Source organism: Cottoperca gobio, chromosome 17 (assembly GCF_900634415.1).
Source record: "Cottoperca gobio chromosome 17, fCotGob3.1, whole genome shotgun sequence".
Taxonomy (NCBI): domain Eukaryota; kingdom Metazoa; phylum Chordata; class Actinopteri; order Perciformes; family Bovichtidae; genus Cottoperca; species Cottoperca gobio.
Window position 1 is genome coordinate 14,170,295 of NC_041371.1, and position 27,344 is coordinate 14,197,638.

At 39.5% G+C, this 27,344-nt stretch overlaps 2 protein-coding genes across 3 annotated transcripts; both read right to left on the bottom strand.

The window, feature by feature from the left end:
- Positions 1–111: 111 nt before the first annotated feature.
- On the bottom strand, positions 112–10,428 carry LOC115022037 (endophilin-A2-like). Of its 2 annotated transcripts, XM_029452833.1 has the most exons (9): positions 10,384–10,428; positions 6,623–6,691; positions 6,232–6,448; positions 5,901–6,034; positions 5,541–5,699; positions 4,379–4,482; positions 3,898–4,028; positions 3,682–3,741; positions 112–2,964 (listed from the first exon to the last, which is right to left on the bottom strand). In XM_029452833.1, exons 1-9 carry the CDS (start codon positions 10,426–10,428, stop codon positions 2,777–2,779), a joined length of 1,107 nt encoding a protein of 368 aa, XP_029308693.1. In that variant the 3' UTR covers positions 112–2,776. The 2 variants fall into 2 exon arrangements, with proteins under 2 accessions (XP_029308693.1, XP_029308694.1); XM_029452834.1 differs by lacking the exon at positions 3,682–3,741 and having other exon boundaries at positions 2,777–2,964.
- Positions 10,429–11,185: 757 nt separating this feature from the next.
- LOC115022034 (nuclear receptor ROR-beta-like) lies at positions 11,186–25,794 on the bottom strand. The gene is made up of 10 exons (XM_029452829.1): positions 25,339–25,794; positions 18,705–18,790; positions 18,434–18,575; positions 17,400–17,903; positions 16,103–16,224; positions 15,540–15,672; positions 15,077–15,184; positions 14,316–14,426; positions 13,768–13,880; positions 11,186–13,666 (listed from the first exon to the last, which is right to left on the bottom strand). Exons 1-10 carry the CDS (start codon positions 25,343–25,345, stop codon positions 13,505–13,507), a joined length of 1,488 nt encoding a protein of 495 aa, XP_029308689.1. The 5' UTR covers positions 25,346–25,794; the 3' UTR covers positions 11,186–13,504.
- Between the last annotated feature and the right edge of the window lie 1,550 nt (positions 25,795–27,344).

Below are 27,344 nucleotides of genomic sequence, written 5' to 3' on the forward strand. Positions count from 1 at the left end.
TGATCCTAGACCCCTATGATGTTTTCTGAATCAGAGTACATATTTTATCCTTAAATTGTATACATCTAAAATGTCCAATTTAATTGCAAGGTTGTAAAGATACACTGCGAGCCAAATTACTTAATATTTATTTGAAGAAGCAAATGTAGAGCATCCATTTCCCTTTACACAGTAACAAAAATATACAATACACAGAAGATTACATTTAGTATAGAGGTAATCTATACATCCTAAAGATAATCCAGGATAATCCCACTTTTATTCTCCCCCCCATCGTCACAGTTACAAAAGTAAGGCATTGCATAAGACACATAAACTGTAATGAAGACACATGCAAAGCAGGTACATGTTAACAATATCCCATTAAGATTGTGCACAATAAAATAAAGCTTTAAAGTCCAATAATACTTAATTCATCAATATTGCAAATTGAGACACTTATGGTTATGGATGCAATACGAGCAATCACAGAATGTAGTGTTGCAATAAATGTCAGCCGCAGCATTCAGACAACTATTCCAGATGTGACAGCAGCGGCACAGAAAAATTGATCTTAGCCCTTTGTTCCACAACATTATTCATCATCAACATTATACAAGCTGCATAATAGCTCAACCTGAACCACTGACCCTCTTCAACTCCGGGCTTTTGATTTTGCGTAATGAGGGATGTAAACCCACACCTGAACCACACGGTTACTGCTCAGCACAGCAGAAGACCCTGGCCCGATACTTAACAAGAATAACATAGGAGACATTCAAACATAACATTTAAGATGCACATACTATGATAACAATGAGGAGCTTATTCCAGGAGTGGACCAGGAGACTCCAGAGGCACAATGGGATTGGACTGGGGCAGATAATGAGAAAGGGGGTAGGGGTAAAGGGGCAGGTGGTGAATAAAGGCCAGTGGGGGAGGGAGGGCATAATCCACTGCTGTGTGCCCTTCCCTGATGAAAAGACCTGTCTGTTCCGCTCCCACTTTAAACAGAGATGGGGGAGATGAGTGGGGCGGGGGGCGGTCTAACTAGGGGATCATGACAAGAGGAGAACGTTTTTACTTTAGTGAACACCACAAACCCTCGCAGTTCATAGTCAGCTTGTCAAAGACTTAATTGAAACTGAAACCGGCTATTGTGCACAGGCCTTCCTCATTATAATTAAATTCTGTACACAATAGTTTGGCGATAGTTATGGAGCATTTTCTGTCAGGTCTGGTGCACAGATTCAGCCTGAAAACTGAGGCAGGTTCAAAAAACAAAAACAATACACAACACATCAGATTAATTTTCATGCTCCAAATTATAGGTTAGAGTAGTAAAGCCAAGCTTACCCCAGCACTATGGGGGAAACAAATCACAGACTGAAAATTCATTGACAAACAGTTGGGTAAAAGCCCACAAAATATTGTGAGCGACACTGCCAGCAGTATCAATACAGCCTGAGAAAATAGAGGAACTGAAGGACGCTTATGGCTTTGGTGTGATGCTGCTAAATGTTCAGGGTGGGGGTGAGTCATGTTACATTGTTGTGGGTTGCACTTATTGGAAACAAATGTCTGATGTTCTTCTCCAAAATGTGAAGTGAATGTGAAAACATGATGTTTGCATACAATCATCTCATTTAACTTAATTTTGCAGCATGAGGCTGTAAGAAATACGTTTCCTTTTTAATGTCAAACAGCAGTCTCTGGGACTCAGCTCTAAGAGAAGAGTGGAGTGCAGTGAGAAACATTGGAAGGGTTGTAGGTAAATCAGATATTTGACAACGTAGCATAAATGATTGAGATAAAGGTTATAAAACTAAGCATATTTATGGATGCTCTCAAGCTCTTTACAATCAACTATAAAACAACTTATTTTAGTCTCAAATAAACTGCTAATGTTTGTAAAACTGTCAAAGTTTCTCTGATCAGCAGTGGTGTAAGAATGAAAAGACATTTAATACAGCAGTCAGTCAATATTACCGGCTGACTCCGGCTCCAGCTATTTTTGAAGGTTTTTAAGATATATTTTGAAGAAAAAATAATCAACACTAAAACATAAAACAAGCCACCAAACTTGGATTTGGTAAAAGATAACAGAGGCTGTATGACGTATAGCTAAGAATGATCTCTAGGACCACTAGATGGCAGTAAAGGATCGTATCAGACATCGACAGAAGGCCGCCTGTCCTCCTGGTTGACTTTAACTTACTTACATAACTAAAGCCTGAAGGCACAGACGCAAAAACTATGTGTGGAAAATAGTGTTTGGAAGAATGCATGCATATACATGCATTTGTGTAGTACCAATATGAGCAAAATATAGAACAAGAAATGTAATCTTATGAATATAAAATAGGTTGAGAATGCAAGAATAAAGTAGTTGCACTTCTTAGTGTTTGTGGATACTGCTGTACATGTCGTTACAGATGCCATTCTCTCAACATCTTTCTTCATCAGTCCCGGTAATGTTGGTGTAGTGTACAAAGTGCACAGGTGCATAGAGAATGAATACTTGGGATATGGTAAAGGCAACCAATTGTTACACCGTCACTGAACATCCCTCTGTCCTTACTGTTTTGTTTTTTTAGACAGAATCTGACATACTACAAAAAAAAGAGCTTTACTCAAATAACTCCTACGTAAAAATAAGGTCCCTGTTTTGAGATGTTTATCCCTTAATTACAATAAAGAAAAGATATATTTTGGTTATTGAGAGTTGATAATCCACTACCATGCCCCACTTTTCATCCTCTCCATCCTGCTGTTCCCCCCCCTCGCCTTGCTGTTTTCAGTGTTGCAGAGGCACCACCACTTCAACGTAGTTGTTGGGGAAGAATCCTGATCTGCCGCGAATCGATCCTTCAAACCAGTTCTCATCGATTCGATTGATCAAGGTGATGATGTCGCCCTCGTGGAAGCCCAGCTCACCTTCGTTCTCTGGGTCAAAGTCATACAGGGCTTTACAGCATGGCTCAGCTGCAGAAAGAGACAATAAGTAGAGAGATATGAGGAGGGAGAAAGAACAAACACTGTCATTTTGATCATTTCCCTTCAATAAGATTAATATATCCTTTGTCACCAGTATGTTTTCCAGTAGGACTCTGGAATAGACCATAAATCAGAAGACATTAAAACAGGAGATATTTATAAGTTAGTCATCAGTGTGGTAAGGGAGAATCCTTCTGAAGCTCAAGATCGAAATCAATGTACTGACATGTTACATAGTTAAACTATGTTAAAGTTTTAAGCCCCAAGACATTTATTTTCTCCTGCTTGACGGAAGAGGCGAATGATATTAGATTACCCTGACTATGTGTAAAATAAGCCATGTGGCATGGAGTGATTTTTCTTGAGGTTCAGAAGCTTCATCGGTTAGTGAACAGGCATACATACAGATACATACAATACAGCAACACCATGAGTCAATGATCACTTAAAACAAAGCTTGAATGTGGTTTGCTGAAATTTATATATATCTGCAGCATTTGGCAGAGTAATATGTAATATTCACAATCTAACAAGCCCCGTCCTGTTCTGGGGACCTGATGGACTGGACACAGTGGACCCAAAAAACACCATTCCACAAGGTTAGTCAAATACTTGACCGTCACACAGACATGCATACATCTCTCCGAGGGAAAGTAGCGAAACTTTCTAGTTCCCTGTAAGTGACACGTTATCTTTCTCACTCACGCTGTCTGCTCTTCATGGAGGTTCTTTGAAAGGATGGAGCTGGATATTGTGCTTGGGGGGCTTAACATCGCAGAAGGGAAGACACATCAGTCACAATGAAAGTTTACAATGAAATTGACCTCCACACATGCCTCCTTGGGAGAAGGCGTTATACACATCAACACACACAGTTGATGCTCAAGCACACTTTCACAAAGTATACAAAAGTAAGTTTACCGGAAGAGTAAGTTTGAGGGGTTGTAGCAGCTGGTGAGTATCCGCCGTTAGAGTTTTCCTCTCCATAGTCATATTCTGGTCTGGGTTTGGGTATGTATTCACGCCTTGGACGAGACTGAGCGTCAGTCACCCTGCACACAATCAAAATTAAAAAAACATCACCTCTGTGAGCTGGCAGGCAGGTTAAATAAAGAGATGTTAATTCATTTTCTTGGGGGCTTTAATCCAATTACTACAACTATAAGTAAATTAGCAAAAGCAAAACACATCTTTATTAGATAATAATTACCTAAATATAGATTGTTTAGTAAATAATAAGTAATTGGTGCTCAGCATCAGCTGCCCCATGACATTCAGTACTTATAATCAGATGAGTAAAAAGAAATATGGTACTTATGAATCATCCCACGTCACGAGCCAGAGGACACAGCCTCAACATACAAAAGGCAAGATGTCTTCCGCAAATAGTCATGGCACTGACCTTTCTCTCAGTTTGTCAGAAAGCTCCTCGAGGACCTGCGAGGCCTGTTTGTGGTACTGCAGCAGAGACTCCACAAAAGAAGACAGCTGACTCACCTGCTCCACCTGCAGACATAAAACATTTTAGAACGAGACCAAACACAGTAACAGCAGTGGTCCTTCAAAACATTCTTTACTGGTTAAGGCCCTGTCACACATGTCCGTATGACAGAAACGTATGCCGGCGCATATGAAAGTCAAAATACGTCCAACTTTTCATCGGATCGGAAAAGTGAACATATACAGATACACATGTCTAACCTGTTGATAGCGCTTCACATTTTGGAGCTAATTTGGGCCTTTAACTGTTTTTGCATTCCCGTCACTCATCATTATATATCATCATAATGTCAAGAGTTGTTTATCACAACATGTAAAACACATCTCTTGTAAATCTCTTAAGAGGTATGAAAGCAGTAAACACCAAGCAAAACGGGTTCGACAAGCTCACACTACTGTGAGTCACTGTGGAAAAGAACAAGACATGTCACCTGACACATACTGTTCTTAAAGAAGTAACATGGGGCTTGCTAGCTGAGAAGCTGTGAGCTGCAAGCAACATGCATACTTAATGCAAGTGCAAACAGGGAAACTACCAAGAATAAATATGATCAAGTAAGTTTTGAGTTGGTCCAACTAGTTCTTAAGGGCATTCAATTAATTTACTGCATTAATGCACCATTATAGAATATTCCACTTCAACTCGATCTGCTTCAGTCATAAATGCTTATAATTATATCACAATAATCATTTTTTATTTGATATATTTTTTCAGCTCCCCCAAAATCTTCAGGACTGAAGTATTGATATATGTTAGCTCAATAAAGAAAACCATTGGTATTATAAAATAATATATTAAACCACCCTTTAAGGTAGTGCAGCACTTTTAATGCACTGAATGAATGATATGACTTATTTATTACATTAAGCCTATTATGAATGATTATATCGTACAAAACAATGTTTGTTGACATTGGACATGTGGATATCACTTAGCCGTACTTTATCAACCAGTACTAAAATAAGAGTTACTGCAGTGTTTGCAGCGTTTTATAAACAAGTCGAATAGGTTTCAATGAGCCATCTGCAATGCAAAGTGAATCAAGATGTAACAGGTTACTCACATCTGTTTCCAGCAGGTTGTGCATGGAGCCTTCAGCCATCTCTTTGGATTCATGGAACTTCTCCAGGGCCTGCCTGATCTCTTCTTCTGGGATTTTACCTTGACGTTTCTTTTTATAATCATAGTCTAGACGGCGGCCCTCCAGCTTCTTCAGGTGGTACTGAGGGGCCAAAAGAGTATTTTCACTTGTTTATGATAGTTTTGAGAACATTGCGTGATTTAAACATTTGCATGTAATTTAACCATTATGTACCTTGTAAATACTTTATTCATACTTATTGCAGCCCACACACAGACTGCGGAGCTCATTGGTCAACGCCCAACCTGTACGTGCAGAAGCACACCACCCCTTTGATTTTACCTGAATGTCTTTGATATCCTTCTCAGCGACTGCCTGCAGTGGGTCAATAAAGTTCTGCTTCACATCAATATCCAGAGAGTCCTTGACCTCGGCCATCCTCTTCATTGATTCCCCAATATCTGTTAGAGCCACACCTGCAGTACATACACATATGCACAAAACCAGCATTAGGGAGTGTGGGGCATCGTGTGGCATGCTAATAATAATCATTGGCTCTATGGCAAGCAGATTAATGGGCAACCCCTGAACAACATACACAATAACATACATAATAACATACATATCTCTTCCACCCTAGATCTCGTCCTCCAACTGCCTCCACTGTTCTTACCAAAGTTGGTGTCTTCGCCCATATCCCGTCCATACTTAGTCATGCACTCCCCCAGGAGGCCCTCAGGCTGGGGGTAACCCGGACTATTGACCTGCCCGCGCATCTTTGACATTGTATTGAGCATGGAAAGCTTAGCTCTCGTTGCCGGGTTGGGCTGGAGGTACTCTGATGTTTTATTGATGACTTCCAGGACTGCTTTGCTGGTAACATCTGCTTTCTGGTTTAAAGGTTAGAGAGAGAGAGAGAGAGACCATTTATATGCTAAGTTGTACTTTGAGCTGAGAGATAATTTAACTTTCTTTATATATACTGAAATGTAACTTTATATATTCACAGTCATATTGTTATTCTACATGTTTTATATATATGTTTTTAAATATATGAATGTTACCCTCTCGAGGTCCTTGAAGTCTTCATCCAGTTTGGTTCCCTCTGCACCTCCAACCTTCTCACTCACCATCTATGAACACAGAGCATTCAGAGTAATGAAGCCAGATTCACTGACAAACTTCACTATCTACACATGGTTATATAAGAACACAAAATATTTGTTTAAGCCCTTGAAATTTATTATTTTATTATTAATATATGTATAAAAAATATTGTTAATATTTGTTAACTGGGGCTGACTACAGAACATCATTTCTGGAGCTGATGGGGAATCAGAGCAGAGGTTGGGTTAACTAAATAGTTTCCTTCATTGACTAAATTTTAGGGAAAACTCTGAAGGTCGTCTGTCATTTTGACAGATTAGAAAACTGAGGGTGATCTACAGTAACTTTAAGTAATTCACAGTAGCGCGTTGAAGAGCCACGGACTGGAAGCTTTGTAGTGCTTCTGTGAACAGTACGGGTCGTCGAGGGGTGCAGCTGCACTGCTGGTGCAGAAGGAGTGCATACTCCCGGTGAGCGCTTACAGGATCGGAAAATCCTACGTTCAGAGTCTTTCCGACATCGGATCACTTCCCAGGCAGAAATTTTCCCAGACTTCAAAACTTTGGCTGAAGTGGTGTTGGTAATTCCAGTCTCCGGTGTGGCAGCAGAGAACTGTTTCAGCAGTCAAAAGGAAATTCAAACGGCCTCAAAACGTTGTCTGTCCGAGGCAGAGATGCAAAAAACTTATTTTGTAAAATTGCATTGTTCATAATACGACCCTCATCATCATCATCATCATCATCATTTACGACCCCGTCTGTCAAAATGAGGGGTGAGAAAGTCTAACACAACGCCTGTATCAGAGGTTTGCTCAAGGACACTTCAACAGGGTGAGAACCTGTTGAAGGGGCTTGAACCGTACCTTCACAATCACACTGCGGTCCGTTTTCAAACTTTAATGGATATTTATTAGATTCTTTTTTTTCCAGGCCTGGTTTACACAGTTCTCTAACTCCAAGAAATACCCATGTTTTCCATCAGTGCAGGAAACTCAAGTCTGCATGAGGGACTGAATGCTGAAAACTGGACTTTACTCTTTACAGAGAGAGTTCTACTAAAAGGGCTTTCCTTATTTCCATCAGGTCAGCACACACATTGCAGTTTCCTACGCTACAACCACATCCATGGATACTTTTACTAAACACACACACGTTAACTTCATCTCACTTTCAATTCATACCCTGACTCACACATGGCACATACATTCTCCATTTCTCCCCCAGAGCGACAAACTTTAACATCCAGCGCAGTTGGCTGGCCGGCCAAACAGAGACTCATTGTGTGCGCGTTTTCTCTTTTGGTTCAACTTTGTGCAGCTGTCGGCACCACATTGCACATAAGACTATGACCAGATGGATCGATCCATCTCTCTAGTTTATACAATGTACATGCTTGGTAAAATTATTTTGTAGGAAACGGTCAGTGGCTCTGAAAATGCCATAAGCACTCATTATCAATTGATTCATGGGATATAATTCAGCCCCACATGTTCCTTAATTATGAAGTCTAATAAACAGCATTTTAATTGCAATTAATTAATCTCTTGGTACCAGATGTGAATTTGTGGCATGTAGATGTGTAGCATGCTTTCACCGCCCCATCTGGTTTCATAATTGCCAGAAACCATTTGTGTCCTTCATGACTAATAAACCGGTCCATCCTGGTGAAAAACTTGTATTTGGAGTTATGACAATTAGCTTTAAATTATGCATGCCTTTTGTTAGTTAAAATTGGGAAAAGCTCAATCTGAATAAGTAAATACACAAGGTTTAAAATGACATAAGCACATTTGATAGAGAGTATGTGGGTTTAGTCTTGTGTAGGTCAATGAGAAAAGCAAGATACATAACAAGGAATAAAATGAAACCGCAGGAGCACAGTATTAAACACCATGTGGACAGCCGTGTATGTTTGCTAAGCAATATATCTGACAATTCTGCTAAATCATTTATTAAATCGGGTATTTTTTATGGTGGTATGACGTGGAGCTTCTAAGACAACTAACATAGAGAATTGATTACCCTCTTCCACCCTGTTTTATAGACCCAATAGTTGAGGCATTCAAAATGGGAGTTGGTCAGTATCACTCTGGTGTTAGCAAAAGCCTATATGGAATATAAGATTTGTGTGTGATATTATTGCTGTATTGTTAACATACTGACTAAATCTTAGTCTACTGGATTACTTGATAGCTGGAAGCTGGTTTCGGCAGAGTATTCACATAACTAGGATTCCATTACACACCCACTGAGAAAAAAGGCATCACTTACAAGTGACATAATGTCAGGCCAAAGCAAGGTCCTGTTGCAAGGCAGGTGTCATCAAAACATAGGCCACTAGTTTAGCAGGCTATGTCTTGTTGAGCTTTATGTTTGTGGTGGTGTGTTTAACTTAACTGTCTTCAGATACAGCAGTTATATATCTTTCCTGAGGGATGAGTGAATTTGAATATTAAAAGCATAAGGCAAACCTTACTCAGTAAACTCCAGATTTTCAGAATACAGTGAATGTCTATACATAATCTAGCAGTAAGACATTTGTCTGTTTGACTTCTGTTTGAATAAATATTTGACTAACTTCCAGATGCTTCAGGTGTCATTGTTAACTTGTGCTTTCGGTTTTACTGTCACACTGAGAGTCAAAAGGAAATTGGAGTTATATTCCAAAATTAGAACATTTTTGGAATTAATAGTCTGTATGATCAATAAATAATTGACTTTAGATCATGGCTTTTCTTTAATTAAAATATATAGTGTGTGGATATAAATGATTGAATATGTAACTTTAGGCCTATGTCATGATATTATTCATGGCTGACAGGTCAGCTCAGTTCTATTGTTGGAAACATAGGGGACACTTACAGTTGAGAGATGACAGCAAACATGTGTTGTGTGATGACAGCAAACGTGTGATTAAAGCTATAGTATCACCACAACACATTGGGAAATTTGACTTGACACATGTGTTTTTGAAAACATTGTGTAATCCAACACTTTAAAAATAGCAAACATGAGAATTACTTTCGGGTATTAATAACACTTGAGTGATGAATCTCCCTGCTTTTTTTTACATAACACAGCAAACGGAATAGCAAAACAGGGCGAAACCAAGCACCAACAAACACATGCAGTATCTCCATCAAACCAGAAACTCATCTTTTTAATGGCTGACTTCTGTGTCAGTCATGAACTTCGACAAATTAGCGTTGATCTTGTATTAAAAGTTAATTTAGTGAAACTACCGTCGACTAAGTTAACTAAATTTAATGTAACGTTACCCAACGCTAAGGGAAAGTAGTTCTTCATTATAACATTAGGGCAAAAAACTACAAAGGACAACAACGGCTACTAGCCAAGTTTAACGTTAGCAGCAGTTAGGGTGAAGCTGACTAGCTAAGTTACAAACGTCAACTTGCCAACTCTCTAGAGTTAACGTTAGCTTAATAACGCTCCGTTAAGGGTTAACGTTGGCGTTACCTGTGATCCACAACACATTTGACAGTTGTTGAAGAATAAAATAACAGTAAAGCTAGTCCTATACTTTTCTACAAGTTAAAGCGTTTCAAATAGCTAATAGTTATCTACCCATTACTATTTCCACTGGTTAAACAGCTAACGTTTGCTTGAAGATGGCGAAAACTCGTAACAAACTAACGATAGTTAGCTAGCCCTAGCTACCAGCTAATGTTTTTTTTCTTCAAAAAAAGTCGCGCTTTTACCTGGCTCGCTTTGTAAAATTGCTTCTTAAATCCCGCGACGGACATCTTGCACTGTCAGTATTGCCACCTGGACCTCGACAGGGAAATAATAGTCGCTGTAAGTTTGCAGTTTACAGAATCCACAGACAGCAACCGAGCAACACGTCTTCAAACTTTGCACCGTGGATGTGAAACTTGCTAGGCAACCACAATTTCCTGGCCCCAGATTCATGTGGGAGGCTCCATCCTGGTGGATAAAGTGGGTCAACACACACACACACACACACGCACACACACACACACACACACACACACACACGCACACAATGCAGCCAAACATCCTTTTTTTTTACTGCAAAATTAAATGACAATTAATTAACTGCTGACTTTGATTCTAGCTGAGACAGACAGTTACTTACAGATAAAACATAACTTTACTGTGTATTGCATTGCTGCTGTCTACTTTTAGTTTATAGTGAACTAATAGCTAAATATTATTGAGTCTATTTTTTCTAGGAAGTGCGTTAGTTATTTAGGTTCATCAGAATTGTTGAAGATTTTTTTGTTTATTGATCAAACTTATCGTTGCAATTGTTAGTTAATGGCATTGGACGAATACAGTATGCACACTACATAAATGCTAGTCTGCAATTCAAAATATTAGAGTGGTCATGGCCATTTACATTTTGCAGATTTATATTATCAGATCAGTGATTTTAGAGACAGCTTAGACGTCTGATCAGTCAACAATATGCAAAGACCCATCATACATGAATATCAACACAAAAGTCACATTCAATTTCAAATAAGACTCAATAACACGTTTCAAAAGAAAAAGAAACCATTTATTACATTCTTAAAACCACATATAATGTATCCCATGGGACAACAATATATATCGAGCTGTGTAACTCAGTTACTTTTGGACTAGTAATATACCTCTTGTACATTTTGTCATACAGGGAAAGAAGGGAGACAAACTATTATTTTTTGTTTGTACCTAATCTTTCTCCAATAAAAGAAAAATAGATCACGGACTTTACAAGACAAAAGTGGAGACAGAGAAAAAAGGTGGATTAAAGACTGACAAATAATTGAAAATCACAGCAAAAAGAAACATTAAACCCTAATAATGAATTCATCTTTAACTCTAACAGATTTATTTGCGTTTTTTTACTTCCTATGTCTTGTAAATTTGATTTCACAATATTAGGACAAATGGGAAGGGCTTTGACACTTTGTGAGTAACATTCACAAAAATAGAACTTACGTCCACAGTGAGTATGGTTATGGGTCTCATCTTAGGTGCACTAGGCTAAAAGACGACACTGGTAATAAAAAGGGACAAGAGACCACAGCTAGCTCCCTGAGCGGCAGGTCCTCAGACTCTGCTCAAGAACTTCACAGCACCCCGAGTAAGACATTATCATCATAATCTAGAACAACCTTCAGAGAGAGTGTTATTTATGTACATGAAAAATGTAAACACTTATGGGCGGCCTTATGTGAAAGATATGGAATAAAAAAACAAAAGAAATAAAACAGATTGACTGAGAATTATTAAGTCTTAATGGCATTGAGGCCTCACTCAAGGGGCAGCTGTTAGCTCTGTCTGGCCTAAGACTAGTGTCCAGTGAGGAAGAGGAAAGTATAAGTGCTTGGTGTTTGGACAAGTGTTGGGTTAGGGACGAAAAGTGAGAGGAACAGCAAATGTACAAAATAATACAGTTGCTCCAACCAGCAAGGAGGGTTTATGATACACATTATGGATCATCGTTGTTCCAAGTGAAACATTATGAGTGAAAGACAATTATACTACATAGACTGTACTGACTGCTGGTTAGAAACAGGTGAAGAGACCCTGTGTATCCCATTTTATTATACAGTTCATGAAGTCATCTTTTGCCTTGCTTTCTCTTGTCCTTAGTGTCCTTGTTTGTCCTGTTGTATTTCCAGGCGGGGCAGAAAGACGAAGGCAATGTTTCTCCTCCTTTGGTTTGGTACACTGCCCCCCCCCCCCCCCCTGCATATGCAACAAGTGTCCACCCCATTGCTTGCGTGATGACCGCGCCTAACCCAGCTGGGCTTTGCCGTCAGGGCAAGAGGGGATTGTTGCCATGGTAACCTTAGAGCACTGTCAGGAGTGGAAGTAGTCCAGAAAACGATTTGAGTCCAAATATCAGCTTTCCTGAAATATCCATCTTTTCTCTACGTCTTACTCCGCACTTTTCTCTCTGAACTGAACTCACACATTCTAACTCTCTCCATATACTTATATAGTCATCTATTTACATTCTTATTTAAAATATTTGTTTATAAATGTGTATATAAATTAAAGATAATTTCATTTTGTCCTGTCTCTAAGTGGCATTTACAAGGAAAGGGGTGCGTGGGACTGAGGTTTTCTCATTGCATTACAAGAGCCTACAAAAAGGCAGCACCGAACACTGTCTACATGTGTGTGAAGCTGATTAAAGAGGACAGCCTGAGCCGTGACTCATATCAGATCTGTGTGTTTTATTTTAATATCTGAGAAAATGACTCATGATCTTGGTCCCTAAGTGATGGTCAGTACAAGCATACTGTCTGTATGAATACGCAGGCGTACCATACTGAGATGTATTAATATAGAGAGATATATTGACTGAGAGCTGTATTAATAGTGAGATCTGTGGATCAACACGACTTCCTTCTAATACCTTGTGTAAAACTCTGTCTCAGAGTGGCAGGGTTGTACATTCACTGTTGTAAGGTTCTTGCTTTGTGCACTGGTGCTTTTCCATGAGGTACATTCATAACTGGTTGGGCGATCCACAGTGGATCTGATGTTAAATAAGTGTTCGAGAGCTTGGAGCTGTATCATGCTTCCTGGGCTTTTATTATTACGTTGCCCATCTGCTTGTTAATGCTACAATATGCAGAGATCCATGAGCATGTGTGGTCTGTAGTGTAAGGTGCTTTGCCTGCTGGGAAAGTGGAGGATTACTTTGGGATCATGGGAGACTATTTAGTCCTGGATTGTCACTTAACTGCTGGTTGTTGAGCTTCAACGTCTCTATCCTTCTCAGTCTCTCCTTTCTTTTTTTGCTTCCCTACTTCTTAACACACGCTCTCCTTCTCTCTTGTTTGTTTCTCTGTCTGTCTAGCTGTTGGAGGAGTCTGGCAGAGACATCTCGCTGCCAAACACTTCCCGGTACAGTGGTGGGAAACTGAAAGCGGTCTCTGGGTGAACCAAGCGGAAAAACTCGAGTTTATCAACGTGGAGGTTACAGATAGACTTCATTATGGGCAGCTTGGACACCATCTGTGGGGACAGAAGATATATAAGGGTAAGTTCACGTACGTGAGTCTTTCTGTGTGTACATTTGATTGCGTTTATAAAGAGTTGGGACTGTTTGTCTTTACTTTGTCCAGTTTCTCGTCTAAAGCTCCACTCTTGTGTAGACTGTGCTGCAGAGCAAGGTAGACTTTCTCCTGGAGTTTCTGAACCTTTTGCCCTTCTGTTAGCCAGGGTCGATCTACAGGAAAGAAAAATATAAACCCATACTGTTTTTGTTTTGTTTTACTTCTTAAGTAGTTTTAATCCACAATGTGTGGCAGGCAGGGTTAGGGTTAGTTTTGCTGTGGTATTACTATCTCAATACTTCTTCCACTGCTATCAGAAGTTGATATGTAGACACATGGGGGAACATGTCCAGTTTTATAATGAGAAACAAGATAGCAAAAATAATTCTCAACAACAAATTGAAAACCTACATGTGTGAGACATCTACAACTAAAAATATATTGAATGTCGAATTTGTATGTTAAAATAAACACCCTACAGTCCAAACCTTATTTACCAAGGACAGACCAGCATTTAAAAGACTGCAATGATTTTGATTATAATGTGTACTTCTTCTTGAACATATTCGTGTAAAAGAGAAAGATTAAAAAGGAAAACAAATAATCACCAGGAGATAGAAGAACGGCAGCGCTAAACAGAGCCATCTCTTCGTCAGACAGCTGTAGACGGCAGAGTCCTTTACCCAGGTCAAACACTGCACTGACCAGGTCATCACAACCTGCATAGGCAGTAAATCAATACATTAATGGTCTATAATCAAAGCTTGAAGACTTTAATAATCCTGCTTAATTGAATTAACTGACCAAAAGATGCCTGAGATGATCAGGGCATACATTTTTACTCAGTTTGCTCATTTTGGTCGTATTGGTCATGATGGGAAATTCTGGCTCTTCTACAATCAAATTACGATCCAAGTGTTTTCAACAACACACAGAGAAACTGACATAATCTATATTTTAATTTTCCCTTCAATGAGTTTATCACAATGCTGTGTTTAACGGTGTTTGTTTTTTCAATATGTCTGCATTGTTAAACAGTTCTGATGATACTAAAGAGGCAAGACAGTGCTTCAGAAATTCAAAACCAACAGCCAGCTGGAGGCTTTCAATTACATCTCTTCAAAGCCAGCCTGTTGACAAGACAGTACTGTCTTATGAAGTCATTTTAAGAACAATTACCACAGTTAAGTCATTAAAGATAATGAACTGCTTCAGTCAAGCAGGGGCATTTTCCTAGGCATTAATGGTGCATCTGAAAAAGACTTACTCTAACTTACATTAAGAGTGAGAGACATAAGAGGTCTTCATTCGTTACCCTGTCAATTATCTGAATGCTTTTAGAGCTTACACAACAACATCTGATCCTCACCAAGTGCTTTGAAGAACTGAGCCGGGGCAAACTTTCCATTAAAGAAAATGGAGCTGTTGTTGACGTTGAACGCTCGGCACATGCGTATGAGCAGGACCTCCAGACAGCCTGACAGGTTAGCCACAGATAACGGCAAAAAACAGAGAGAGATGGAGAAAGAAGAGGAAGGAGGGAGGGAGGGAGGGACATGAGGGGCATGATGCTCCAACATGCAGAAAACAACACAACAAAATGTAAATCATTTTGATTCAGATTAGTGCACAGTTTAAAAATCAAAAGGATAATGTGGATATTGTTATTTATTACAACAAACAGACAGACAGCAAAACAAAGGTAGAGGGTTGGAGACAAAAAGAACAGGAAGGAACCAAATTTAGCAAGTTTCAGACATTGTTTACTTTGCAAGAATTTAATCTGTGAATCAAGTATTTGAGATGTGAACATTTTTAGACTGTGCACTGACCTGCTTTCAGTAATATGATCTGATCATTCTGGCACAAGTCCATAAAGCCAGCAATGCGTTTGGCAAACTCCACTACATACTGAATGGCATTGGTGATGTGATGTGCACACTGCTGCCACATCCACTCAGCTGACTGAAAGAAAGTGACATAAAAAAGAGATGTGTTACAAGTCCACTGACATCACTTCAGCATATACACCTTCTTAGTAAGTGTTTAACATCAGATCGCATGCAGTACGTTTTTTGTTGACTAAAACAATATAATCAGCAATATAAGCTAGTTAGTTAAAAAAGATATATATTTATTTCTGATATTGTGTTTTATCACTGATAAAATGATCCAAAGCACACGTGTGACAAGTGTTGGGTTAGGGACGAAAAGTGAGACATGTGATGACAGCAGACTTCACACACGCACACGCACACACACACGCGCATACACACACGTACACGCACGCACACACACACACACACACGCACACAGCACACGCACACGCACACACACGCACACCACACACACGCGCACACACACACACACACGATTTAAAGTGTGCATCCTGTACCTTGTTTTGAAAAGCACGCGTTTCCTCAGATGCGTATTGTACCCAGGTGAATCTCTTCATGTCTTCAGCGCTGTACTGACACGTCTCCAAGTGTGACTTTACAATACTCTGAGTGATGCGCTCTGTCAAAAAAAAAAAAAAAAAAAAAAAAGCATACACAGATAAACATCAGTGTTTTCTCACTCAGGTCGTTTGTTGTGCCAGCAGGTTTTGAGTAAAACAGTTGTAATATTTATATATCTACAGATCATGGGATCAGTGTTACCTTGAATAACTCTGCTACTACTCTGCTCTTTCGTTTGCCAGTGATGCTCCCGACAAGATTAAGTGCTTATGGTTCATTTCCTCATTTTATCTCTGCAGCTGTTTGGATCTTTTCCACCTCCTGCACTTATAAACCCCACCAGTCTCAATATTTACTCATTGCTTCCTTTAAAAAGGTCCCCAGAGCCCCATTAAAGCCTCCATGAAGTTTGGTGTTGCCAGCAACCATAAAGATGTAGGCCTTGGGGACACCTCTCTAAAAACGCCTTCGCTTCCTTACAACTGCACCATCATCCCTTTATCGGTCCCTGTTGTTGAGCTGATACTGATCATACTTTCATACTGATTGTTTCCTGCCTGTTTTGCCCATTTAATCTTGTCCTTGTCCGGTTCTGGTGTTTCTATCTCCCATGTATCATTCTGGTTCTTTATGCCATCCTGTTTGTGAGATATGTTCTTTGTTTTTGTATTGAATCATTTCAATTAGATTTACTTTTATTTCATTTAGTCTAATTTCCTTCATAATTTACTGTTTACTGTGCGTAAAGCACATAATGTCTACGACAGTTACTCTACTTACATTTTTTATAGCATTACAGTACAACATGCTCATGTCTTAGTCTTCTTTGTTCTACCAGAAATACTGTTCTTACTCTGATTTATTATGATAGAATCTGCATCGCCTTGCTGTCTTAATGTTAACTGGTGCTATTGAAATTAAACACTTCACGAGGAAACGAATAATACTGCCTGAACTGCTGTTCAGTGAGTGATTTAATGTGAAACACTTTAAACAAGTGTTAGGTTTGTCTTAGAAGCATGCAGTTGGACTGACATGAAGAAACATGAGCAATAGGACACATTATATTAAAAAGGGACCTCTTATAAATACCCTGTCTTATGTAAAGGTCTGGTTCCCTCTTTATTTAAGTACATAAGAGCCACTACTCGAGAGTTTGACTTACACTCTGTGTTTGTAAAAGGTGAATATAAAAACCAAACACATTTGTTCTTCATCATTGTTAGTACTCACCAAGTTCTGTTATTGAGCAGTCATCAGGCAGATGGTCCAGCAGTGCATGCGTGTGAGAATGCAGGAGCTGGATCCCGTTGCCGTCTGCCCCGTCCAACATAGTCTGCTGCGGGGAATTCTGACTGGACAAGGATGGGGAGGAGGAAGAGGAAGAAGAGGATGAGTTGGAGGTGTTCCCCGCGCTGGCTCCGCGGCCCAGCAGTTCGACGCTGCAGTAGTCGTTGGCCTCCTCGGGAGTCAGCGGAAGGTCAAACAGGTCAGGCAGCGTTGCGATGTCATCCAGGTCGCTGATGGTGGAGCTGGAACCCGCTCTGCTGTAAGACCGGCTCAGACCCTCTTCTCCATCCTCCCTGGTACCGCCACAGACACCGTCCTCCTTGGGTAAGGACAGAGCATTAGCGCCCCCGCCTGCGGAGCCCACACACTCCTGGGACTTCTGGTGTTTTTGCACTTCAGCGTAGAGGCTGTCACGCTGCTTCTTGGACATACGACCAAACTTGACCGCTGCAGAGAGAAAATGACATTTCATTATTGTAGATGAACAACCAAACAAAACAACAACAAAGAATGTCTCTAGCGCAGTGATTTCGCAGGTTTGCTGTGGCCATAAAATAATGAATTTCACCTTTTCTACAGCTTTAACCTTTTTTTTACTTCTGCCACCTTATCCATAAGTACTTTTAGTTTTTAGTTTTAGTCCCTATATCCAGTTTGCATGATGAGTCACCTCCTAAGTTTGTATACTGTATTTGTTTTCTCTCTGCAACTTACAGAGCAGGGCAACAAGTGGCGAGCCCTCTCACGATGTGAACGATAGCTGAAAGCGCTTCAAATTCTCCTGGTATCAGATTCAAATTAAAAAAGGAGCACACGTACTGGGATTCGCCGGAGAAACACATCTACGAAACGTAACCCTAACCCGTCCCCAATGTAAGAGAAGGTTTAACAAAGGTCAGCTGTGGTAAATTATTAAGGATACAGCTGAATGTCATGGTTAAAGGAAGTGTGTAAAGAGAATACAGTGTGTTGTTTACCATCTCTGCTCATGCCCAAAGCCAGACACTTCTGTAGGCGGCAGTGCTGGCAGCGGTTACGGTTAGTTCGGTCGATCAGGCAGTTCCTCTGGCGGGAACAAGAGTACATGGCATTGTTCTGCTGGCTGCGACGGAAAAATCCCTAGGACACACATAAACACACACACACACATACACACATACTGTAAATGACAAGCACATTTGAGATAATAAAGAATAAAAAAACAGTTCAGTTTGGTAGCCTGGTTTACTCTCTGTGTTTCCTCCTCACCTTGCAGCCTTCGCAGGTGATGACGCCATAGTGGATTCCTGAGGACTTGTCCCCACAGATCTTACAGGGGATGACCTCGATCTGAGCTGCAGGACCAAAAACAACGTGGAAAAGAGAGGTCAGATCTAAATATAATGTGAACTAGAGTTCAGTCAATCATCAACATCTGCTAAGCAAAGTGCAGCTGTAACATCTTTTGCTCTTTTGACACTGTTGATACATACTGTGGACCGTCGCCAAAAGACTGTAAATATCTAAACACTAACACAACATTGAGTAACATGATTAATTCAGACATAACACACACTTTCACAGAAGCCCATATTTGACATGTATAGACTTTGTCAAGATTTTCTTCATGAATAATATTTTTGAGAAACTCCAAATCAGACATCTGCGTTCTGTACGGCCGTGCAACTGTTCTTATCAAAATGAATAATGATCGTTTGTTCTGCCTCCTTGGTTTGCGACCACTCAAAGCGTTTTTACAACACATGCATTCCCCATTCACACAGACCTAGAGGCTACCATACAAGGGAGCAGGTGGCACCTTGGGTGAATCAGTAGTGATAAACATGCACACACAATTTAGGGTTCAATATGTTGCCCAAGGACACTTTGACATGTTGACCGCAGGGGCCGGTCAGTCAGTTAGTCAGTTATGTGTCTCTTAATACTCTCCATTTATTTGTAACCATTTGGGCATATTGTCAACAAACATATTATCCATTACCAAAGAACCACTTAAACCTGTGTTTTTAACGTGATGTAAGAGAACTGCTTCCTGCTTAATGACATAAAAATATAAGATAATTTTATTTGAAGTCTTTGTGGCTTCTCCATCACTATAATAGCAAGCCAGGCACGATTTCTGGCTCTCTCGTTTGCGGGTCGATAATGTTGTGCATGTTTTCTCCAAATGTAAACCATTGCCAAAGGTTGCTTCTTTGTATCTTCTGTATACCATGAAAAGGTCGCCCATGCTTTTATCTTGTCACAGTTAGTAACTCTCTGTACTCTGCGCTCTATTGGAAGGCCATCTCTCTGACTCCAGCTGATGCAAATGTATCTGCTTTTTAACAATCACACACCTATCCTGGCCTCTCTTCTCTAGGAGCCCTTGAGCTTCAGATTTTGGTTTTACGGACAATTTAGAGGCAATGTTAGAAGGTTTAGACACATAAATATATTTTATGTCAGTCCCTTTTGAGTCTGAGTACAGTCTGTGGTTCAGTCCTTCTGGTTAAATTAGTAGCCATTGGTGGCCGTGTCTTTGAAACTTCCTATCTGTAAACCCAATGCTAGTAAAAATTGGTACCCACTTTCATGTGGAGACCTCTAACATAAAACATTTCTCTTATCTGACCGTCTTCTGAACTTTGCTGTATTTATCAATGATGAGACAATTACTGTACTTTGCACCAGAGTGTAGTAATCAATGACAAAAACATATCTTGTAATGGAACTAATGAGTGAGCAACAGTGTAGCATCAATTAAGTCATATATTTTTATTCCTTTTATCTACAGATGGCAAACAACCCTGCAGACAAGCGGTCCCACAATAAGCAGTGCAAGAGAAGATAGCTTGAACTGTGTTTGTCTGCACCCTTCATGTGGCCCCCATGAGGGAACAGAGTACACACACAGATAAGGAATCACATGACGCCTGCACACATGACACATACACAAAAGACTCCTTTCTTGACCAAGTAGAAAAATAACAGCCACTACATCATAAGATAGCTGTTGCTCAGCCCTGCCGAGTGCAATCTTGGACCCATTTACAAAAATCCCCTTTGTACCAATTATGTGATTATGGAGGAATTGTTACACTCTTAGGTACTGGAAAACACATTTCCACTTCTTTTCCCCGTTAATGACAGTCGGCTGCCTATTCTCTAAAACAGTTGACTAAAATACTCCCAACTGATCAGGGCAGCTGCAGGCATGCAATGGAAAAATATCTCCCTCTCTCCCTTCCTCTCTTTCTCTCCCCCCATCACCCCTCCCTCATTTCTCGATTATATAACTATCCAATGTGAGCATTCCTCACAACACTCATTCAGCAGGGCTCACTCTTGCAACACTGACATCCCGTCCCTCCTCAGACTCTCTCAGACTGGCTGAGCGCCGCTCAGCCGCCTCCTTGGTATTGGCTGAGTCATCCATCGCTCAAGCACTGTAGCCTGTCAGCCCATGTGGCCATTCTGTCCTACTGACACACTTTCCCACTGCAGGGGGAGAGGGAGGAGGGAGAAGTGCACGATCTCGACTCTCCACAGACCAGTTTTAAGGTGGAGCTGAACAATGCTCAGACTCATGAAACATTTCCCTGTAGGCTCGTAGATTAAACCAGAAAACGGGCAATGTTACATAACGACAAAGTAAACCAAGCAAGCCTGGAAAAACTACACTTACCAGTTTGGTTAATGCGCAACACTGAATTCTCATTGGACACTGTGCTGTTCTATTAATGAGAAAGCACTTTGATTGGACCGTAAAGCCCATATTGTACCTGGCCACAGTCCACTCAAAGCAGATAAAACTGAATTTGAACGTCAGCTATTCGGCCCACTCCCCAGTCTTTGACATTGAGCCTCCGCTTAAACTCGATCTATTCTTGTCCTGTGCTGAGAGCCAGAATTACACAGTTGCCCAGCCGCCCCCTCCCCCTGTAGCTACAACCACACATTCATGCTTTCTCACTCCTCTTCCCTGACACTCTGCAGATATCTAGAGACAGTCAAATATTTATAGCCTTTATGTTCCATTATTTATTGTGATGGTCTTGCCTGTAAACTGGAAGAAATTACGAACCAGTTAAACCAGTTACCTACATACAAAGGATAAATACGTACAGAAACAGGGACGTCTTGAAGACTTTTTAAATAATTAATTACCCTTATCCATTATTTTTTCATTATTCGATTAATCGTTTTCAGTAAAAACATCAGAAAACGTTGGACCAACTGTCCAAAAACCAACACTATTCTGTTTTATGTCATATAAGACTCCATATATGCACTACTGAGAAGCTGCAACAAGTGCATTTTCTGTGTTATCACTTTATAAGTGACACATTTTCTCTCTATCTACTAAATCGATTATTTAAATAATCGTTTAATCTCTACAGAAAAAAACGCTGTTATGAGATAAACACCCAGTGATACTGAGCTTACACAGATAGAGACACAGCAGCAGTAGCCACACTATTATTAAAGCAACATTTACCTTTAACCCTGAATATTATTGCTGATCTGCACTAAAACACCACTCTTAGGAATCATCTTAAAAGGTTCAATGTGTAGTTTCGAGCCACCTGCTCCAAATAAATAGGGGGCAGTATTTCACCTCTATTATTTTCGTCCATACAAATTAATTAATTAATTAAAATTAATTAATCATCAAAACCATCAGTTATTAAAAAACAACTAGAGTATGTTAACCTGTTTATATTTTAGTTGTAGTAGTTTGTTATATTTATTTTATTGTATTTATTGTCATATTATAGTGTATTCTTTATACTTTGTATTGTATTTTAGAGCTACAGTATATATCTCTCTCTCTTCTAGTGTTGATATATTTACTGTGTATCTTTATGTATATATATATATATATATATATATATATATATATATACACACACAGTATATACATATTTATATATATATGTGTATATATATATATATATACACAGTATATACATATATATATATATATATATATATATATATATACACACACAGTATATACATATTTATATATATATATGTGTATATATATATATATACACAGTATATACATATATATATATATATATATATATATATATATATATACACACAGTATATACATATATATATATATATATACACACAGTATATACATATATATATATATATATATATATATATATATATATATATATATATATATATATATATATATATATATATGTGTGTATAGGTCCTGTTTGTCCATGTGTTTATTTCAGGCCTATGTTTGTGTAAAAAAACTAAACAAAAACAGTGAAAATTGAATTTCCTCTCAAGGGATTAATTAAGTATGTCTTCCTTTCTGTTTTATAAATCGTATAACACAGGCTGTTCAATTGTTTAGCAAATCCCAATAACATGCAGACTAGTGCTAAATGCCCGTTGAGCATCAGATTGACATAAGGCTCAACGGGAGCTGCCGTTCTTTGAACTATTTTCATTACCTTGACATAAGAATGACTGATAGCACGAGAAGACGCGCTCAGTAGGAGGTGGGGGCCCACTTATTAGCAAAGCTGAAGCACTTGTTGTGTCATGCCTCACAGTTGGGTTTAAATTTACAGCGCAGCACAAACCTGTATCACAACAATCCACTGTGGTTGCTGTTGTCGTCTCTTCATCTTTTGAAATCATGTTTACGGGAATGTTTTCCAGATTATTTCTGTAACATGAAGTGTTTGCAAAGCCTCAAGGCCTGCGGCGACAACCCAAGGAGAGCAAATATATTCCAAGATATGAAAACAAAAACCATGTTTGTTTTCACACCCTGCTGGAATCTATGAAGTGTCTTACTGATTACACTTGACACCTAGTAGCACACAGCCCCATTCTCTAACATGCAGCTCTCAGAAAATAATTTGATTTCACTCTCCAAGGATGATACTACTTGAGAAACAAAACGGATGGGACTTCACTCACATACTCAAAATGCATATATACAATCAGGCTGCTTGGCTGCTGGTGCACTCAGATCAAGGGGCTCTATTTTAAAAGATGCAAATACCAGTGGAGGCCAGGCTGAGGCACACTGAGGGGGGATTAACAGAGCTAAGAATTCCATAGGCCTCTTCTACTGGGTGTCAGTGAGTGCATCTTCAGCTCTTTCACTATGTCTTTATGAAATAAATAGTAATACAGTCTACAGAACTGCACTCTATCCAGTATCACAGGTGGTGTCAGAGGTCCAGATATCACAACTGGCCTCTTAAAGTCTGTCAGCGTGACAAAAACTGTTAGAATGACTCAACAACTTGGACGAATTGAGATTGCAAATGTATGTATGCATGTTCAAACTGGGATAAAAATGCTGACATGCTTTTCTAGTGAGGAAACGGCTGGTTAAGTAACTAACCTACAATTTCAATGCAGTGAGCTAAGGGTCGTGGTTTGTTTACATTTGGATATCCTGCCAGAAATGGAACCTCCCTCCAGAAGAGGCCCCCTCTGCTTCTTTCTCCCTCCCCAAAAAAATCCATCTCTGTCCTCCCTTGCCAAAAAATAACAAAACTCCTTGCAGCTGTCCTGCACAACACAATATTGTAATGCAAGACAAGATTGTTGCACAAGAACACAACCAAACATTATTAAACACTGAGGATTATTTAAATTGTTATATGTACTGGTTTGCAACAAAAACTGCTGAATGATGCCTTTCAATTAAAAGTGTTATAAGTGCACAGCAAGAAAAGTATTTCATGTATACAACATTTATTTTTAATTAACATCACCAAGGCTATATATGGCTAATAAATATATTTGAGGCCTTTTAAAATGTTTTATTAGAAGGCTATTTAAATTAAAGAATATTTCGATGTTACCAATACTAAATCAGATGGCTGAATGCAAACAACCTTCCTTGCTAATAACAATGATCTGCTGCCCTCTGCTCAAGTTCAAACTCAGCCTGTGTTATGGAGCGACACATTGAAGGCCGACTGTCAGTGAGCGCCTGTACCCGCACATGGCGCTGCACGCCCGGCGGCACGGCGCTTCCCAGCGCATCTCCCCCTCCCGCCGCTGCCTATGCTGTATAACGTTGGATGACATAACTAGGTCAGTGGAACAGCCAGATCCTTCTCCCTCCGTGCACACAGTCGGCCATGCTGGCACAGCCGTCACATCACAACAACGTCACACAACTACACTGGCATTGCTCAGATTCATTTTGTACATTTTCTACAAAAGAAAGTTTGCAAGCATCTTCAGAAATGCTTTATTTTCACAAAACGAGATAAGTGTGTACCAAGAAATTGACAGAAAATAGCGTATTACATTTAAAGTGAAAGTGTGCAAAATGTTCACTATTTAAATGTTTAATTAATCAGAAACCTGATAAGCTTGAACAACGTCTCTATTACATAATTGCAGTTTTGGTTAACAACAACCTCCTCTCATGCCCCTCCCTCTCCTTATTGCATAACTCCTAACATGGATGTCCTGGCAAAATCTACAGAAGATTTCCCAGGTAAAATATGACTCGCATATCTTTAAAGATAGACACATTTAGCACCGCCATAAAGCAACATTTGTCATATGTGCAAATGAATGTCTGATTCCACCATAAACAGACCTGAGAGATAATAAAAACTAAATTAATCTGGTTGAGCAAATTCTCATGATTGGAGAATATGCCTCCAGCTGTTTATCATTGCATACTGAACTTCAGTGTGGAGCATGCACCCTGGGGCTCTGTGCAGTCATAATCCAGTCATGAGGGATTAATGCGCATTGGGAGAAAAACAAGCGCACTCAAATCCCCGTGCGCACACATGTGGCGGTCCAAAGCCCGTACAAAACCCCACTGTGATCTTTACCAAGTTTAACTGCATAGATTTACTGCGAAATAAAATCAATTTACCTCTCATTTTGATGTTTTCTTTCTCTTGGATGAACGATGTTAAAACTCGGCTACATGTGGTTAATGTAGGTGACACGGTCGAGGAGAATAAACCGCTGGAGCCAGAGCGAACTGGCTTTTTAAATATGAACTTCGTCCCGGCTGCAGGCAGCTCTCGTAGAACACGACCAAAAAAAGAAAAGGGAAAAACAACTACCCGAAACTCCTCTCCCCTAGCGCTCTGTCAAGTCCGAGCGAAATAAAAGAGTGAAAAAAGTCGCTATGGATTGCATCGTAACCGTCTCGGCGCACAGGCGAATAGATTTGTCTCAACTTCTTTTGACAGAATAGTCCCACGGTCACAGTGGACGACCGGTGATCAGACCCCCCCTCTGCGCTCTGATTCTCCGCCTGCTTTCCTCTCAGTCTACCCTGCTAACCTACTTTCACCAAGCGTGGTGGACTCTCCCATGATCTCACTGCCGACAGCTCCTCTCGCAGCTCTCGCGGGAGCGCGCAGACGGGTGAGAGTTTAAGGTGGCAAATGATTGACGAGAGCTCAGTTAGTCGTGAGAAATAATTATCATCCCTTCCAGGATATAATAGGAAGGTAATTAGACCCACAATCAGTTCTGCTTTAACATACATTATGTGTGCTGTCGCCCTCAATTCTCTGATTTAGATGTAGCCTGTAAGAGGGATCTAATTTAGTAAGCAACACATAATTAGATATAAGAAGCTTTATCAAACTGGCTCTTTGTTTACCAGAAATCTGACACCTTGTTTAGCTATTTACTGTATTGCACTAGTGCCCAGCCTGAGGCTCGGGACTCCCACGGGGGTTTAGAGAAGTATGCAGTTAAGACAACCAAAGAGCTATTAGAACAATGGCCAAGCACCAGGGAGAAGAGAACACAGAATTTGTCAAAAAAGGAAGCCTGTAAGAATAATTGTTAAAATTATAAAATAAAATAGAAACATAAAACAGACAGAGAATTGTATTAAAGGTTCCTAAAAATAACAGGAAAACTGCAGTTATTGTGTTTACTATTTGGGCTAATTGTACAGTTTATTAGTTGTTCTGCACTTTCATTGTTATTGTTATTGTTATTGAATATAATATGTAATATGTCACTTAACGTTAGTCAGGGGTCATCAGTTTACTCAATAATAATAATAATAATAATAATAATAATAATAATAATAATAATAATAATAATAACAATAATAATAATAATAATAATAAGCTGTATTTGTATAGCACCTTTCATACAAGAATTGCAGCCCAAAGTGCTTCACATCAAAAACATAACAATTAGTACAAGGACAGAATAAGAGCATTTACAGTGTAGATGTAAATGAGTCTGAAGTACCATTATAAAAATAGCCAAATTAAAATAGTATAAAATAGCAGATAAAATAGCAGAATTAAAATAATATAATATAGCAGAATTAAAATTGTATAATAATAGCTGAATTAAAATAGCAGATAACACGTTATGGTTTCCCCAATTGTTAGAGTTGTGTTAAACTTTTAGACTTCTCTGGCCGATACTTTACTTCCCTTTGTCCCCGTTGTGGTGTTAACCAATCAGATTTCGAGTTGGCGAGGGTCTAAGGACAGAGGGTGTTGTATGCTGTACAGTCTGTAAACCACACTGAGACAAATGTATAATTTGTGATATTGGGCTATACAAATAAATTTAATTTGATTTGATTTGATTTGAACGGCCAACCCCGACGCTAGCGAGACTATCACAGCCGGGAAAAGGGTTTGTCCGCCACTTTCAAATCACTAACTACGAGTGGTACCCCCGGCTCACAGCCTCCGAGAGGCACTGCACATTGTACTGCTGCTATTTACAACTAAATGTTTCGTAAATATTAATATAACTCTGTTGTTAGGGTGATGCAACGCGTATGCGTTTCTGTCTAAATGTATAGTTTCTAGAGCCATGGCGTCATAATGATGGTATTAAGAGGGGGAATAATTCAGGTAGGACTGTGTAGGACATCACTGAAGGCCT

Excerpts from the sequence above, each read along its gene's own strand:
- LOC115022037 (XM_029452833.1), bottom strand. The coding sequence starts at position 10,428 with ATGTCCGTCGCGGGATTTAAGAAGCAATTTTACAAAGCGAGCCAG. Across the intron at positions 6,692-10,383 it reads AATTTTACAAAGCGAGCCAG|ATGGTGAGTGAGAAGGTTGG; the intron begins GTAAAAGCGCGA and ends CTGTGTTCATAG. Across the intron at positions 6,449-6,622 it reads ACTTCAAGGACCTCGAGAGG|AAAGCAGATGTTACCAGCAA; the intron begins GTAACATTCATA and ends CCTTTAAACCAG.
- LOC115022034 (XM_029452829.1), bottom strand. Across the intron at positions 18,576-18,704 it reads TCACCTGCGAAGGCTGCAAG|GGATTTTTCCGTCGCAGCCA; the intron begins GTGAGGAGGAAA and ends TGTGTGTCCTAG. Across the intron at positions 13,667-13,767 it reads TAGACGAGAAACTGGACAAA|ATGGTGTCCAAGCTGCCCAT; the intron begins GTAAAGACAAAC and ends CTGTCCCCACAG.